Genomic DNA, 16,518 nt, shown 5'->3' with positions numbered 1-16,518 from the left:
ATTTCATTTGCCAGATGACTCATGAATTTGACAACCATTTCATGTGTTTTTTGGCTATTTTGTAAGCTAACATTTAATGACTGCTTTCTATGTGCCATTCCCAGCCTCCCTGCTTTATAATTTATGTCTTTTTTTTTCTTTTTTTTTTGAGACAGGGTTTTGCTCTGTTGCTTAGGCTGAAGTGCAGTGGTGCAATCATGGCTCACTGCAGCCTTGACTTCCTAGGTGAAAGTGATCCTCCTACCTCAGCCTCCTGAGTAGCTGGGACTACAGGCTCATGCCACCATGCCTGGCTCTTTGTTTTTTTTTTTTTTTTTTAGAGATGGGGTCTTATTATGTTGCCCAGGCTGGTCTCAAACTCCTGGGATCAAGTGATCCTCCTGCCTCAGCCTCCCTAAATGTTGGGATTACAGGTGTGAGCCACCACACCTGGCCATAAGTCTTATTTAATGCAACAATGCTACCCCATTCCACAGATGGGTAAGTGGTATCTGGTAAGAGGAGGAGCTGGGATTCAGTCCTCAAATTCTGGGGCATGCATCTTAGCTTTCCCCATCCCACTTGGTGAGGTGGGCCACCCGAGTCACATTGAGATCTAACCAGTTGTTTGCAGATGGCTGTGGGACCATCTGCAGAGGTGCTGTGAAGACCTGACATTCCAACGGAGAGAAGGACAGGAAGCAAATGACAGGCCAAGGGGAGGAAGGGGGTGGTCCCAGGCTATAGATAACAGAAGAAGAGAAAGGCTGCTGCTGGAGCTTGTGAAGTGCGAGGCACAAATGGCAAATTAAGAGTGTGTTTATTTACAGGAAAATCATGAGAAGCAGGAACAAACAGGGCTGTAGGGGAGGTGGGCTGGCAGTGAGGCCAGGTGTCTGTGTAAACAGGCATTGGCTGGATAGAGGGAACACAGGAGCCAGGCTGCAGGAAGAGGTTTCCTTTCTCTGGCAGCTCTGGCTGAGGCCCCAGGAGGGACATCAAGCGAATATTTTCTGGAGCTCCCCCAGGCGTGGGTCCTTGTAGAGCTTTTCCTCCAGAGCCAGGTACTTCAGTGGGGCCAGTTCCTTGTGTCTGAAGTCAGAGAGGCAAGGAAAGAGGGTGAGGGGTTACAAAGCTGGTGGTCCAGCCTCCCAGTGGGTTCTCTCCACCTGCCCTGCCTGCTCACCGATTGAGGCGCTGCTCCAGGATGCGGATGCGGAACATGGCCTGAGAGCAGTAACTCAGGTACAGGTCTTCATCCTCGGGTGTCAGCGTCACCTGGTTCTCCTGGTACCACTGCTGCTTCTTTTGCAGCTCCTGGGTCTCCTGTGGTCATAGGGTGGACAGAGAAGGAGGACTGACAAGGCTGACCTTCACCCAGGCTGCAGGCTGTAATCCCATGGGTCACTAGACAGCACCATGACGGTTGGCCCTACTGTCCCCACTCACACAAGCCACCTATCCATACCTGCCACAGAGGCAGGGGCCACAAAATATCTTGGGTGGGAGCCAGTGGGGTCATGTTTATAGGGATGTCATGTCCATGAGATCAGAGCAGGGGGCAAGACTGAGAGAGCCATGTAGCTCTGGACAAGTTACTGGCATTTCAGAACCTGCAATTTCTTGTCTACAAAAGGAGGGTCATTGTACTCCCCCCTCCCCTTGTAGAGCTCCTTGTGAAGATTAAGTGACATAATCTTAGTAGTGCACGGGAACTACATGGTGTGTGCCTGACCAACAAAAATGGGTCAAGGACTAGGAGTTGTTACAATGTACCATCTCTCTGTCTACCCAGCCATCTGCCCATCTATTCCTCTGCCCATCCCTCCACCCATCCCTGCCCATCCATCCGTCCATCTATCCACTCGTGCATCCATCCATCCACCCACCCACCCATCCACCCACCCACTCATCCATCCACCCACCTACTCACTCACTCATCCACTCATCCATTCATCCATCCATCCATCCACCCATCCATCCATTCATCCATCCACCCACCCACTCGTCCATCCACCCACCTACTCACTCATCCATCCATCCATCCATCCACCCACCCACCCACCCACTCATCCATCCACCCACCTGCTCACTCACTCATCCACCCACCCACTCACCCATCCATCCATCATCCATCCATCCATCCACCCACCCACCCATCCATTCATCCATCCACCCACCCACCCATCCACCCACTCATCCATCCACCCACCCACTCACTCACCCATCCATCCATCCACCCACCCACCCACTCATCCATCCACCCACCCACTCACTCACCCATCCATCCATCCATCCACCCACCCACTCATCCATCCACCCACCCACTCACTCACCCATCCATCCATCCACCCACCCACTCATCCATCCACCCACCCACTCACTCACCCATCCATCCATCCACCCACCCACTCATCCATCCACCCACCCACTCACTCACCCATCCATCCATCCACCCACCCACTCATCCATCCACCCACCCACTCACTCATCCACCCACCCATCCATCTATCCACCCATCCATCCATTCATCCATCCACCCGCCCACTCACCCATCCACTCACCCATTCATCCATCTGCCCACTCACTCACTCACTCATCCACCCATCCATCCATCCACCCACTCATCCATCCATCCACCCACTCACTCACTCATCCATTCATCCATCTGCCCACTCACTCACTCACTCATCCACCCATCCATCCATCCACCCACTCATCCATCCATCCACCCACTCATCCATCCATCCACCCACTCACTCACTCATCCATTCATCCATCTGCCCACTCACTCACTCACTCATCCACCCATCCATCCATCCACCCACTCATCCATCCATCCACCCACTCACTCACTCATCCATTCATCCATCCACCCATCCATCCATTCACCCATCTACCCACCCACTCATCTATCCACCCACCCACTCACTCATCCATTCATCCATCCACCCATCCATCCATTCATCCATCTACCCACCCACTCATCCATCCACCCACTCATCCATCCACCTACCCACTCATCCATCCACTCACTCACTCACTCACTCACTCACTCACCCACCCACCCATCCATCCACCCACCTATCCATACCTATACCCATACACCTATCTATCTACTCACCCATCCATTCATCCTCCCATCCATCTATCCATCCATTTATCCACCCATCCACCCACCCATCTGTTCATGCACCCACCCATCCCTCTATCTACCCATCAATCCACCCACCCATCTATCTACCTATTCATCCATCTATCTACCCATGCATTCATCCACCCATCTATCCATCCATCCATCCACCCACCCACCCACCCACCTATCCATACCTACATCCATCCATCCCCCTATCCATTCATCTATCTGATAAACAAGTGTGAGGAGGAACAACTCAGTCATTTGGAAACCCCAAGCATTGACATATTCATCCCCCTCATCAGGCCCTCACAAGCCTGTGAGGTAGTGGGCAGACAGCCGCGGGCCCATTTCCTGGATGCAGATGCTGAGATCCCCCCCTCCCCAACAAAGGCCCTGGTGGCACCTTCTCAAAGCGGGCCTGGATGAGGTTGGCCTTGTTGATGAGCCGCTGCTTGAAGTCGCTGAGGCACTCATCCTTGAGGCGCACCGCCTGCCAGCGTGTTAGTTTCTCTCCTGGCGGGAGCTGGGCCAGGAATGGGGCCAGGTAGTCCAGCTGGGTCTCCACCTGCCGCAGGTGCTCTTCGTGCATCATGCGCTCCTGTAAAGGTGAGGGGCAGATAGCTGGATCAGCAGGAACTACAGAGACCTCTCCACCAGCTCTGCATCAGCAGTGTGCCAGCACAAAGCCAGACCTCACAGCCAGGTTCCAGTGCATGGCGCCTCCAAGACAGGCCTTAGAAGGGCCCACATGCTGGTCTCTGGACCTGTGTTTACTGGTGACAGCCAACTCTTTTTTTCTTACATCAATTTGTATCTCACTACCTGAGCTTTGGTTTCCTTCTCTGAGGATCTGAGGATCTGACAGGATCATGTCTGTAAAGCACGCAGCCTGATGCCTAACAATCCATAGTAGATGCTTATTCAGTCAACAGTAGTGGTTATTAATGATATTAGTTAAAAACTGCCAGTAACTCCCTTCACTTTTCTTTTCCACCCTGGGGCCTGTGTCCTCCATCTGCAGACAGGGGGCAGTGAAGTTGGAGACGTGGGGGCTGACACCCTCCCCTGGGATCTGAGAACAGTCATCTGATGCCCATCCTGCCTCACGACCCCCAAACTAAAATCTCAACTTGGTTGGTGAAAGGGATTCAGAAGCCGGCCCTGAAAACCAGGCGGGGCCTTGCAACCTGAAGGTGTAACCTGAATGCCCTCCCTGTGCTGGAGAGCAGGAGAGCTCAGGCCTGGAGCCAGAGGTAGCTCACTGGGGCCACTGGCCCAGGGTGCAACCTCAGTGGGAGCCCTGAGTAGAGGTGGGCACATAATTTTAATTCTTTTCCCAACCACAGGGCCTTGGCTTGGCTACAGCCCCTGGGGATGAGGGGAAACCTTGCCCAAATCCCAAGTACTCTTTGGGATGAACCATAGAAATGGTCAGTTGAGCAGCAAGGATGACCGCATGGTATCAATAACCGTATCCCCCACAGAGGGTTTCTCAGCAGAATCCCTCATGGTCCCCACCACCCTGGAGACCAGGGGGGTCTAGGAAAAGCTGGGGCCTGGAGAAGGGATTGGGACTGACCATGGCCTCCCGATATTCCTTGCTCTTCTCATTCCGCTTGGTGTCATAGATGGAGATGGTCAGTGTGTGCGCCGCCTCCTCTTCCTCTCGAAGCTTCAGAATCTCCAGCACCTGAAATGAGAAGTGTTGGAGGGCGTGATGGAGACACCCCCGCTCCACTCCTGTAACCCCAGCACTTTGGGAAGCCAAGGAGGGCAGATTGCATGAATTCAGGAGTTTGAGACCAGCCTGGGCAAAATGGAAAAACCCCATCTGTTAAAAAACAAAAACAAAAACAAGAAATTAGCCAGGCATGGTGGTGTGCGCTAGTGGTCCCAGTTACCTGGGAGGATGAGGTGGGAGGACCACCTGAGCCCGGGATGTAGAGCCATAATTGCGCCACTGCATTCCAGCCTGGGTTATAGAGCAAGACCCTATCTCAAAAACAAAGATACCGCCCACCTGCTCACTCTCCCACAGGACCCTACCTCCAGCTCTGACTCCCAGACCTGATGTCTGGACAGCTTCTCCTCCCTCTTCAGGTGCATCATGGCCTCGTACTGGTAGAGCAGCTTCTTGGTGTGCTCCATGGGCTCCACCTGGGACAACAACCACCTTAGTAACACAGAGAGGCTGCCATGATCGGGGCATAGGACCACCTGGGTTCAAATCTACCCCTGCCACTTTCCAGCTGTGTGACCTCGAGCAAGTTGCTAAACCTCTCTGAGCCTTAATTTTCTCACTTATAAAAATACAGATAATAATAAAAGAGGAACTGAAGACTCAGAAAAGCTGGGGACTGTGCCGGGAGAGTGAGCGTTTGACTAGGAAGGCTAGCCCCTCAGAGGTAGTGAGACTCTTCCCCTCCCACAGAGCCTCCATAGGATCTGAGGTTTGCCCTGACCAGGACTGCAGAGTCGTCTTAGCCTGCTGAGTTCGCTTTTTTGGTGAAAAAGGAAGATTTTCAGAGGAGCTCAAAGAGAAGGGTCCCCAGATGGGAACTTTTGGTTTTCCCAAAGAGCAAAGATGAATTTCCTCGCCGGGATTCACCAGCGCCCATCCTGGTTCTCCCAAGTGGCGGGAATAAGACAGAGAGCCCCGGTTCCTCCTGCAGCCGACCCCTGCCCGCCGTGGCCCCCAGGCCCACCTCGAAGCTGATGCACATGTCGGGCGTCATGATGATCTTGTTGCCTTTGCTGTCCACCTCGGTGCGCCGCAGGAACTCGCGCTTGGAGGCCGTGATGTGGTCCTCACGGCAGTGGTAGCGCAGCTGGATGCGCTCCTCCGCGACCAGAAACACGCGCTCTGCCACGTCCTCCTCCGCGGGCTTCGCTGGGTTGCGGAAGAACCGCTCTGTGATTTTCTGGGAGGCCAGAACATGCAAAGGATGAGCAAAGGATGAGCGTGTGAGAGGAGATTTCTGTGCATGCCCGCAGGCAGGAGCAACGAACGTTCAGGACACTGGAGTCTGGGGTCGTTTGGCGATTCACGTGGAATAGCCCCTCCTAGCCAGACAATGGATTTCGTGGGTTCTCAGGGCCAGGCCACTCCACTCCCATATGGTGCTGGGCCCCTCCTCAGCTCCTTCAAGACTCTGCTTGCCTACCTCAAGAGATGGGGAGCTCACCACCTCTCCAGGCAGCCTACTCCATTGCTAGACATCCCTTACTGCTACAAAGAGCTTATTTGGCATGCTGCCATTACACACAGTTGCCAACTAATTTGTAATGACATGAAGGGGAAAATGCACAATTTCATGTTAAGTGGGTAATACAGGGACTCTAATCCCCGGGTCCCGATCTCAATTACATTAGAAAAAACTCTCAAAACCAAACCTATAATCCGTGGTAACATATGAGAGATGCCATTCTGAGATATTTTTACTTTTCTCTACATTTTAACATATTTTCCAAATGCTTAGTCATGAGTGTGTATTTTTGTATAACAATAAGGAAGTAACACATCCTTGGCCCCATGGCTGAGGGCACAGTCTGACACCAGACAACCCCAGGATGGCGCATTTGGTGATATGGTTTAGTTTCGTGTCCCCCCACCAAAATCTCACCTTGAACTGTAATCCCCATAGGTCAAGGGCGGGACCAGGTGGAGATAATTGAATCATGGAGGTGGTTTCCCCCATGCTGTTCTCGTGATAGTGAGTGAGTTCTCCCACGATCTGATGGTTTTATAAGCAGCTTCCCCTTTGCTCAGCACTTATTCTCTCTCCTGCTGCCCTGATTCTAGTGAAAAGGACCCTTTTCACTAGGCAGAAGGTGGAAAGGACCCTTCTGCCATGATTTGAAGTTTCCTAAGGGCTCCCCAGCCATGCAGAACTGTGAGTCAAGGAAACTTCTTTTCTTTATAAATTACCCAGTCTCAGGTATTTCTTCAAAGCAGCATGAGAACAGACTAATACATTTGGTAAAATGCTTGGTTCATCATTGGTGCCCTTGGATATGTCACAGGCCTTAATGCCACCCCAGAGCCAGGGCTCTCACCATTCAGAGGTGACATCAGCTGCCAGAGAAGGAGGGCGACCTGTCCCCAGCCCCCGCGAGCTCTTACCACAATGGGCCGGGGGTTTGACTCTGCACTGCTCAGAGTGAGCTTCTTGACTCGGGGTCCGAAGCTGGCATGGCGGTAGGAGAGGAAGTCTGGGCGTCCTTGATAGTACTCTGTCATTGTCCTGGGTGTCTCCTCCCGCTTCATCAGGCCATCCACACGGGCCATTTCATAAAACTCAATGACACGGTCCATCTCAGGTTGCATGGACTTGTACGAGTGCACTGGGTGGGGAGCGGGAGGTGGGAGGAGACAGCTTCATAAGCACTAGGAAGTATGGCTGCTGGCTTGGTCGCCCAACCCCAGGCCCAGGGAGAAGACAGACCCACATTATGGATGAGGTTAGCTATGAACCAGTCCCCTATTGCTGGGTGTTTAGGTTGTGTACAACTTTTTCTGATTATTACCAACACCATGATGAACATCTGCATCGTGCATTTTTTGTTCTTGTCCATTATTTGCTAAGAATAAATTCTCAGCAGTGGAATTGCTGGGTCCAAAAGTGTACTTTTTTTTTTTTTTTTGAGACACAGCCTCGCTCTGTCACCCAGGCTGGAGTGCAGTGGTGTGATCTCAGCTCACTGCAATCTCCGCCACCTGGGTTCAAGTGACTCTCCTGTCTCAGCCTCCCAAGTAACTGGGACTACAGGCACCTGCCACCACACCTGGCTAATTTTTGTATTTTTAGTAGAAATGGGGTTTCACCATGTTGGCCAGGCTGGTCTCAAACTCCTGACCTCAGGTGATCCACCCAAAGTGCTGTGATTATAGGTGTGAGCCACTGTGCCCAGCCAAAAGCGTACACGTTTTATGGTCATTATCAATATTTTGCCCAACTGTCCTCCAGAAAAGTTCCAATCTGCTGTCCCATCAACAGTGACACAGAGTGACTGTTGCTCCCATACTTGTTCATACCCAGTAGGACCATTTTTTTCATCTTTGCCAACATGGGGGTTATAAGATGGTCCTTTATTGGTTAGGGACCTTATTAGTTTCTTTTTTTTTTATTATCAACTTCCAAATGAGGTTGATCATTTAAAAAAATGTATATTACTCCTATGCTTTTCTTTTGTAAATTTCTTGGTCAGGATTTTTTTTTTTTTTCTTGAGACAGGATCTCTCTCTGTCACCCAGGCTGGAGTGCAGTGGCATAATCTCGGCTCACTGCAGCCTTGACCTCCTGGGTTCAAGTGATTCTCCTGCCTTAGTCTCCTGAGTAGCTGGGATTACAAGCACATGCCACCATGCCTGGCTAATTTTTATATTTTTTGTAGAGATGGGGTTTCACCATATAGCCCAGGCTGGTCTTGAACCCCTGGGCTCAACTGCCCACGTTGGCCTCCCAAAGCGCTTGGATTACAGGTGTGAGCCCCTGTGCCCAGCACTGCCTCCTTTAAATGTGGCCTCCACCGTGTGACCTCATGGTGAGGTTCCGGCCTGATTCCAACCACAGAACGGGTATGTGGCGCCCCCTTTAGCTTTCCTGGAGGAGCATTTGTTACATTTCCTTAGAATTTCTGAGCTTTCCCTGACCTCCCACACATCGGGTTTGCTGAGGGAGGCAGGGCAGCTTCTACTGCTTGCTGCCCAAGAACCCATGTATAATATGTATGCTGGTTCCTCCCACCACATACCACCTGCCACAGGGTGTGTGAGGCCTCTACCCCAGGCTCCTGGGTGGCCCAGGAAAGGGGAGCCACGCACCGCGCAGAGCCTGGGGGTGGCCAGGCTTGAAGTAGTCTGTCTTCAGGTCTGTGGTCTTGTTTATGTGTTTCAGCTCCAGCATGTCTTCCCGGTTCTGGTACCACTCCTTTATCTCCAAAATATTGGTACCTGTGGGGCCGATGGACACTTGCTGCAGCCAGGCCAGCTCCCCTAGCCTTCAACCCCCCCTTATTCCAGGCACACAGAGGCCAGCAATGACCCCAGAGAGAGTAGAAGCTGCCCCCGCCCCTGGGCTGGCCTGAACCCATGTCCAGAGCAATCCCCCTTACACTGCAAGTCCTCATAGGTGGTGAGGCGGCTCACAAGGCCATTGCTATTGAGGTACGGGGCCCACTTCTCCAGCTTTGCCCTCTTGTACTGAATCACCTTCTTCCCGTTCGGGCAGCGGGTCTCAAATGCTGTGGACACAGTCAGCTGTGGTCTCTTCTTCCTAGTTTGGGGGAAGGGAGGGCCAGCCCTGCCCAGCCATTCATCCATCCACTGCCCGTTCTCTGTGTACTGAACACCTCCAGCCCCAAGCCTGATCCAGGGAGGCCGAGGAGAATAATCACCAGGGGTGGCTCCAGCCCTAGAGGGGTTCTCAGGCCAGGCAGAAGCACAGATCCACCCAAGAATGGGATTTGAGCCCCATCAGAGGGTCTGCCCTGCAGCCAACCACACTCTCACACTGCCAGGCCTTTGCTTGTACAGGTCTCTGCCAGAAACACCGTCATCCCCTCCTCCCCTTGTTGGACTGACTCCTTCAGATCCTTCAAAACTTCACCCAGGTGACCCCTAGCCTACTTCTGGTACCCCTTTCTGCTCACCCATCCCCAGGCCCTAGCCCCAGTGCTGGGCTGGGTGCGCCTCCTCTGGGTTCCCATGACAGCCTCTCTGGCACTTCCCACCCTATTGAAGTGGCCCATGCCCTCCCCATAGGTCTGGGTGCTCCCTAGGTGGGCACCAGCAGATATTGACATGGAGCATGACAGTCCCTGCCCTCCTGCCTTCTCTACCTGCCCCTCTCCGGTCCTGAGACCCCCCGCACCATCTGGGCACTGCCCATGGCCTCCTCTGGGTAGAAGAGTGTGAGAGGGGAATGGGCTGGGTTTCCAGGCCTTGCTGCCACCTACACGCCATCATCCCACACATGCTCACTGAGCTGCATCGCCCCATGTGCCAGACTGGTCGTCAGGCCCTCGGGGTCAGAGCTAAGTGCGTGTGGCAGGAAGGGGGGAGGGAGGGAGGGAGGGTGCAGCTGAAGGTGAGAAGGGTGGAAATGTGGGGCATGGCATTCCCTGCTGTATCCCCGTGTCTCGCTGTTGCAGACCTCTCTGGAGGCCCAGGAACTGGATCTGGAGAGGATAAGTGAATACACAAATAGAAAATACCTTCTGGGGAGATCTCAATCTGCTCCACCCACGAGTGGGGCATGTCGAAGCTCTTATCCTCATCCTCCTTGCCCTGATGGGAGAGAAGGGGTTGGGGGAGGTGGTGCTGGTCAGGGCGTTGAAGCAGAAGTTATGGTCAAAGCTCTGTCTCTGCCTGCAGAGCCAAGCCAAGGTGGTCCGTTGGCTTCCGCAGGGGAACTGGAGGTCATGAGCACGACCCATGATGTGGAAGAGGAGTCGACTCTGGGCAGGGAGCCCTTCCCTATACTTGCCTGGCTTAGGACAGCAGCACCCCCTGCCCTGGCTGCAGGCCCTTCGTGATTAGAGAGGTGTTTCTGGAGTCAGGGCACCCAAGCCCCACCCTCTCTCCAAGACCAGCTAAGGGGTCCTGGGCAAGTCCTTTAACTGCTCTAAGCCTTAGTTTTCTTAACTGTAAACTGGACCTTTTAGGAGGATTAAATGATATAATGTCTGTAAAGGCCTTGGGGCTCTGATTGGCTGACATTATTATTATTATTATTTGAGATGGAGTCTTGTTCTCTTGCCCAGGCTGGAGTGCAGTGGCATGATCTTGGCTCACTGAAACCTCCGTCTCCCAGGTTCAAGTGATTCTCCTGCCTCAGCCTCCTGAGTAGCTGGGATTACAGGCATGCACCTACCACACCCAGTTGATTTTTGTATTTTTAGTAGAGATGGCCAGGGGCGGGGGGGTGGTGTCTCACCATGTTGCCCAGGCTGGTCTTGAACTCCTGACCTCAAATGATATGCCCACCTTGGCCTCCCATAGTGCTGGGATTACAGGCATGAGCCACCATGCCCGGCCTATTATTATTTCCTCTCTGAGCCTTCATTTCCCCATTTGTGAAATAAGGCCTGATCTAGATAAATGGTCCTCAAACTAGATAATCACAGAAACTTGGATAAGACTTTCTCGACTTAAAACCTTTTTTCCACAAACATTGCTCATACCTCTGACAACTGTTTATCTAATTGTGACATTTTGCAGGGGACAAAAATGGGTGAGCAGTCAGCAGTTAGTATTGTCAAAAATCTCTAAGATGGTCAGGTGGGTGGGCTGTCACCCGGGGTCTGGTTTTTCCTGGGGGTCCATGACTGGGTTCTGACTCTTTGGGCTGCCCTCTGTCCGTCTTTGCTGTAATGAGGGCTCTTGGGCCAGGGTGGACCAGGACTCTGTGACTGGAACTGTTTGATTATTAGCCATGTGGGTGCTCAGCCAGCTGCCTGCAGGGCTGGGCTCTCAGGCCCTGGCTGGTCCGTGCCCCAAGGCCAGCAGGGGGCGCCGATGCCTGGATTTACTGCACACAAGATGTCCCCAGTCTCTGGAGATGAGGATGCTGAGAACATTTAGCACCCTTTTGAGACGGTCTACACTGCTGTGCCAAGCACATCACATCAAGCAGCCCCAGGAGGTAGAACAGAGTTACCATTGAGAACCCAGACTGTGGAGCCAGACTGTGTAGGTTCAAATCCCAGCTCTGTCACTTACCAGCTGTATCGCTTTGGGTAAGTGACTTAACCTCTCTGTGTGTGAGTCTTCCCATCGGTAAAATGGGATAATATTAATCACAGGTGGTAATACCAGTGCCCACCTCACCAGGTGGCTGTGGGGATTTAAATGAGTTACTTCAGGTTAAGTAGATACAATGGATCCCAGTGCTTAGTAAGGACCATGTGAGTGCTACCTTTTGCTACGGGCTGAATGGCATCCCCCTAAAATTCACAGGTTGAAGTTTTAAGCCCTGAAAGTGACTGTATTTGTTTTATTTATTTTTCTTATTTTTTCTTTGTTGTTGTTGTTGTCTTGACCACTTACTGTTTGAATGATTGTTTTTAGAGACAGGGCCTTTAGAGAGGTGATTAAGGTAAAATGAGTTCATTAGAGTGGGCCCTAACCCAATATGACTGGTGTTGGTTGGGCATGGTGGCTCATGCCTGTAATACCAACACTTTGGGAGGCCAAGGCAAGGGGATCTCTTGAGCCCAGGAGTTCGAGACCAGCCTAGGTAACATAGCAAGACCATGTCTCTCTGAAAAACAAAAATTAGCTGGGTATGGTGGTGTGTGTCTGTAGTCCCAGCTAATCCAGAGGCCAAAGTGGAAGGATCATTTGAGCCCAGGAGTTCGAGGCTGCAGTGAGCTATGATCGTGCCACTGCACTCCAGCCTGGGCAACAGAGGAGACCCTGTCTCAAAAAATAAAAAGAAAAATGACTGGTGTCCTTATAAGAACAGATTAGGACATAGATTTGTACAGAGGGAAGACAATGTGAAGACAGGGAGAAGACAGCCATCTACAAGCCGAGGACAGGGGGCTCAGAAGGAACCAACCCTGTCCACACCTTGATCTCAGACTTCCAGCCTCCAGAACTGTAAGAAAATTAATTTCTGTCATTTAAGCAACCGCATCTGTGGTGCTTTGTGATGCCAGACGAATGCACTTATTAGAATTACTATGAATACAACTATGATCCTTCTGCCTCCATTTCACATAAAGGCTGAAACTGAATTCAGAGAAGGGAGGCTGGTGATGTGGGTAAGGCCCTGGCCAATGACTTTCAGAGGAACTGACAGAACAGACAAGAAAGGCCTGGCGGCATGTGGGGCTCATGATGGCTACTTGGGATAGAACTGAGAACAGCCAGCTCTGGGACTCCCAGGGGGTTGCAGAGCGGGGTCTTATGACCCCGCTCTGAAACTTTCTTTTTCTAAATTTATTTTTATTTTTATTTTTTGTGGTGGGGTGGGGTTGCCCAGGCTGGAATGCAGTGGCATGAACATGGCTCACTGCAGCTTCGGCCTCCCAGTCTCAAGTGATCCTCCTGCCTCAGCCTCCCAAGTAGCTGGGACAACAGGTGCATGCCACCACAGCCAGCTAATTTTTAAATTTTCTTGTAGAGACAGGGTCCCACTATGTTGCCCAGGCTGGCAAGGGGCATGTTTTCCAAAGGAGCAGGGCAACTCCTGAACAAGGTGGACGATATGGGGGGCAGAAGACCTGACTTCAAGTCCTGTCCCTTCCCTAACCCACTGGGAGGTCCTGGGTAGGTTACTGGCCTTTCTGGGCCTCAATGTGCCCATCTGTAAAATAAGGGAATTGCTCAAGCCTTCCTGCTTTGAGGAACCCATCACTGGTCTACTTGGGCCATCCCCCACTGCCACACATATGCTGCTGGGGACACTTGTCAGGCTCCCTGAAGCCTTCACACACATTCCCTGGGCTCTCGAGCTGCTGAGACTCACCAGATTTTCCACATCATCCTCATCGTTTATGCCACTGTCGTCTTCTTCAGTCAAGGACAGCTGAGACTTATCAGTCCCCAGGAGCATGTACTCCCATCTCACAGGGTCACCCAGGTCAAAGATCAAGTCCTGTTGGGGATGAGGGCAGTCAACTGAGTGTACCCCACAGCCACCATGTCCCCACCTGATCCATGGGGAGTTGGGAGATGGCTACTCCGGGGCAGAGAAGGGACCTGGGCCCAGGGCTTGGGGAAGCAGAACGTCAGTCCCAGGTGGCTCTGAGAGTCCATGCCCACACTCCTCATCCCAACAGGGAAACTGAGGCCCCGAGGGGGAGCAGAACTCCCTGCCCATCATTCAGCCTCCCTGTGAGGAAATCTCGTGTTGACCTCTGTGAAAGACAAGGAGGCTCTCTGACCTGGGCTAGACCTGGATGTGCAGGTCTTTCCGCATCGGCCGGGCAGTGCTTAGAGCCAATGAAAACAAACCAGCAAGATTTGATGGCAGAAGGGTCTAGCAACTCCCAGGAAGTGGAAGGTTTTTTAAAAAGCTTCCTCCTGTTTATTTTACCCATGCCAGGAACAAGGGAAATAGGCAGGCACACGTGGAGGTTATACATAAGAAGCAGGTGGAGAGCCGGGCATGGTGGCTCATGCCTGTAGTTCCAGCACTTTGGGAGGCCAACACAGAAGGATCACTTGAGCCCAGGAGTTCAAGACCAGCCTGGGTAGCAAAGGGAGATCCCATCTCCACAATTTCTTTTCTTTTTTTTTTTTTGAGACAGAGTCTCACTCTGTCGCCCCGGCTGGAGTGCAGTGGCATGATCTCGGCTCACTGCAACCTCTGCCTCCCAGGTTCAAGCGATTTTCCTGCTTCAGCCTCCTGAGTAGCTGGGATTACAGGCACATGCCACCATGCCTGGCTCATTTTTATATTTTTAGTAGAGATGGGGTTTCACCATTTTGGCCAGGCTGGTTTCAAACTCCTGACCTCAAGTGATACACCTGCCTTGGCCTCCCAAAGTACTGGGATTACAGGCATGAGGCACCGTGCCTGGCCTTTTTTTTTTTTTTTTTTAAGCCAGTGCATGGTGTTATGCACCTGTAGTTCTGACTACTTGGGAGGCTGAGGCAGGAGGATCACTTGATTCCAGGAAGTTGAGGCTGCAGCGAGCTGTGAACACACCACTGTACTCCAGCCTGGGAGACAGAGTAAGACCCTGTCTCTCCAAAAAAAAAAAAAAAAAAAAAACAGCAGGTGGGTGGGAATTTCTCCTCCATGGAGTGTGTCTGCCACCTTCTTTTATTTTTCTTTTCTTTTTTTTTTTGAGACAGGGTCTCCCTCTGTTGCCCAGGCTGGAGTGCAGTGGTATGATCTCGGCTCACTGCAACCTCTATCTCCCCGGTTCAAGTGATTCTCCTACCTCAGTCTCCTGAGTAGCTGGGACTACAAGTGCTCGCCACCACAGCCCAGCTAATTTTTGCATTTTTAGTAGAGACAGGGTTTCACCATGTTGGTCAGGCTGGTCTCAAACTCCTGACCTCTTTTCACCCAGCCCACCTGAGTCCTCAGTCCCCTCAATAAAAGTGGCTCATCTGTCAGATAATTCCTAGAAGGTGGGGAGCACCTCACATTCTAATCAACCTTCCTAGAGCAAGGTGTTCTCCCCACCCTAAATCATGTTCCAGAGGAAATCAGAGGCTGCAGAACAGCTCCCTGGAGGGGTGTTAATATTAAGCTGTCCTGAAGCCAACTCTAAGCCTAGTACTCACTGTCATGTGTGGGTCCTGGGAGGGCTCCTGAGTATTTCTCTGCCCTAGCTCGTGGGTGGAGGGGAGAGAAGTAGGGGGCACAACAGAGGAGAGTTGGGGAGAGAACTGCTGGTAGATGTCACAGCGACTATGGCAAAGCTTAATGGGCTTAGTGGATAGGAACCCAATTGTACAGATATTTGCCTTTTTTCACTCTTTTTTTTTTTTTTCAGATGGAGTCTTGCTCTGTTGCCCAGGCTGGAGTGCAGTGGCATGATCTCGGCTCACTGCAACCTCTGCCTCCTGGGTTCAAGCGATTCTCATGCCTCAGCCTCCCGAATAGCTGGGATTACAGATGCCCGCCACCACAGCCAGCTAATTCGTGTATTTTTAGTAGAGATAGGGTTTCACCATGTTGGCCAGGCTGGTCTTGAACTCCTGGCCTCAAGTGATCCACCTACCTCGGCCTCTCAAAGTCCTGGGATTAAAGGCGTGAGCCACTGTGCCCGGCCAACCTATTCGCACTCTTGGCCTAAATTTTGTTACTTTTGTAAACCAGTGTAAGCAGTAGTTAGATATTATGCTTTGTTACTTTAACTTAAGTTCTATTTCTTTAGAAAAAGCATAATTGAATGGACAACAGCCACATCCATGTGCCCAGGGTACGTTTGCACCAGGCAGTCACTCTGTGGATGCCTTGCCATCCTCCTCCAACCCCTCGCTATTTCAAGGTTCTTTGAAGAAACAAAGCAGCTGCTCCAATGTTCGTGTGCTGGTAAAAGTGACAGCCTATGCCATCATCTCTTCCTCATGCCCTCACTTGGCACAGCACTGCCCCTCTGGCCTCACTTCCACCTTCACCTCGGAGCCTGATGGATGAGATGAGGACATTCAGGCTGGAAGAGGGGCTGAAGGACTGTAGCATCCTCTGAAGGGCTGTTATCCTTCAGAGGACACCGACCACCATGGTGCTTATGAGCCCAGGCCCTGGGGGAGGGCAGTGTCGGCTCTGCCCCCTCTGTGTGGCGTGGGAGAAATGATCTCACTTTACTTGGCCTCAGTTTCCTTACCTGTAAGATGGGAGCAACAATAGTTAACATTTATTGAACAGCTAGAGACTATTCTAAGCATCTACTGAGTGTTACTTCCCACAACCCTGGAATCAGTGCCTAAG

The 16,518-nt window shown here is 51.9% G+C and overlaps 1 protein-coding gene across 15 annotated transcripts in view; it reads right to left on the bottom strand.

The window, feature by feature from the left end:
• Nucleotides 1–782: 782 nt before the first annotated feature.
• DRC7 (dynein regulatory complex subunit 7) overlaps nucleotides 783–16,518 on the bottom strand; it is a 37,344-nt gene continuing 21,608 nt past the window's right edge. For 11 of the 15 annotated variants that reach the window (XM_055100043.2, XM_003823728.6, XM_014341769.4 and 8 more), the window contains 11 exons: nucleotides 13,594–13,722; nucleotides 10,334–10,406; nucleotides 9,233–9,361; nucleotides 8,943–9,071; nucleotides 7,242–7,462; nucleotides 5,824–6,039; nucleotides 5,165–5,275; nucleotides 4,698–4,808; nucleotides 3,522–3,716; nucleotides 1,166–1,305; nucleotides 783–1,071 (listed from right to left, as the gene is read on the bottom strand). In XM_055100043.2, coding sequence (XP_054956018.1) covers nucleotides 978–1,071; nucleotides 1,166–1,305; nucleotides 3,522–3,716; nucleotides 4,698–4,808; nucleotides 5,165–5,275; nucleotides 5,824–6,039; nucleotides 7,242–7,462; nucleotides 8,943–9,071; nucleotides 9,233–9,361; nucleotides 10,334–10,406; nucleotides 13,594–13,722 — 1,548 coding nt within the window. In that variant the 3' untranslated portion in view covers nucleotides 783–977. The remainder of the gene's footprint in view (nucleotides 1,072–1,165; nucleotides 1,306–3,521; nucleotides 3,717–4,697; nucleotides 4,809–5,164; nucleotides 5,276–5,823; nucleotides 6,040–7,241; nucleotides 7,463–8,942; nucleotides 9,072–9,232; nucleotides 9,362–10,333; nucleotides 10,407–13,593; nucleotides 13,723–16,518) is intronic. The other 4 variants (XM_055100039.2, XM_055100041.2, XM_055100040.1 and 1 more) reach the window with 2 other exon arrangements.

The sequence above is a fragment of the Pan paniscus genome, chromosome 18, assembly GCF_029289425.2.
Source record: "Pan paniscus chromosome 18, NHGRI_mPanPan1-v2.0_pri, whole genome shotgun sequence".
Classification (NCBI taxonomy): domain Eukaryota; kingdom Metazoa; phylum Chordata; class Mammalia; order Primates; family Hominidae; genus Pan; species Pan paniscus.
The sequence above is the reverse complement of the archived record's forward strand: the minus strand, read 5'-3'. Positions and strand labels throughout refer to the sequence as shown.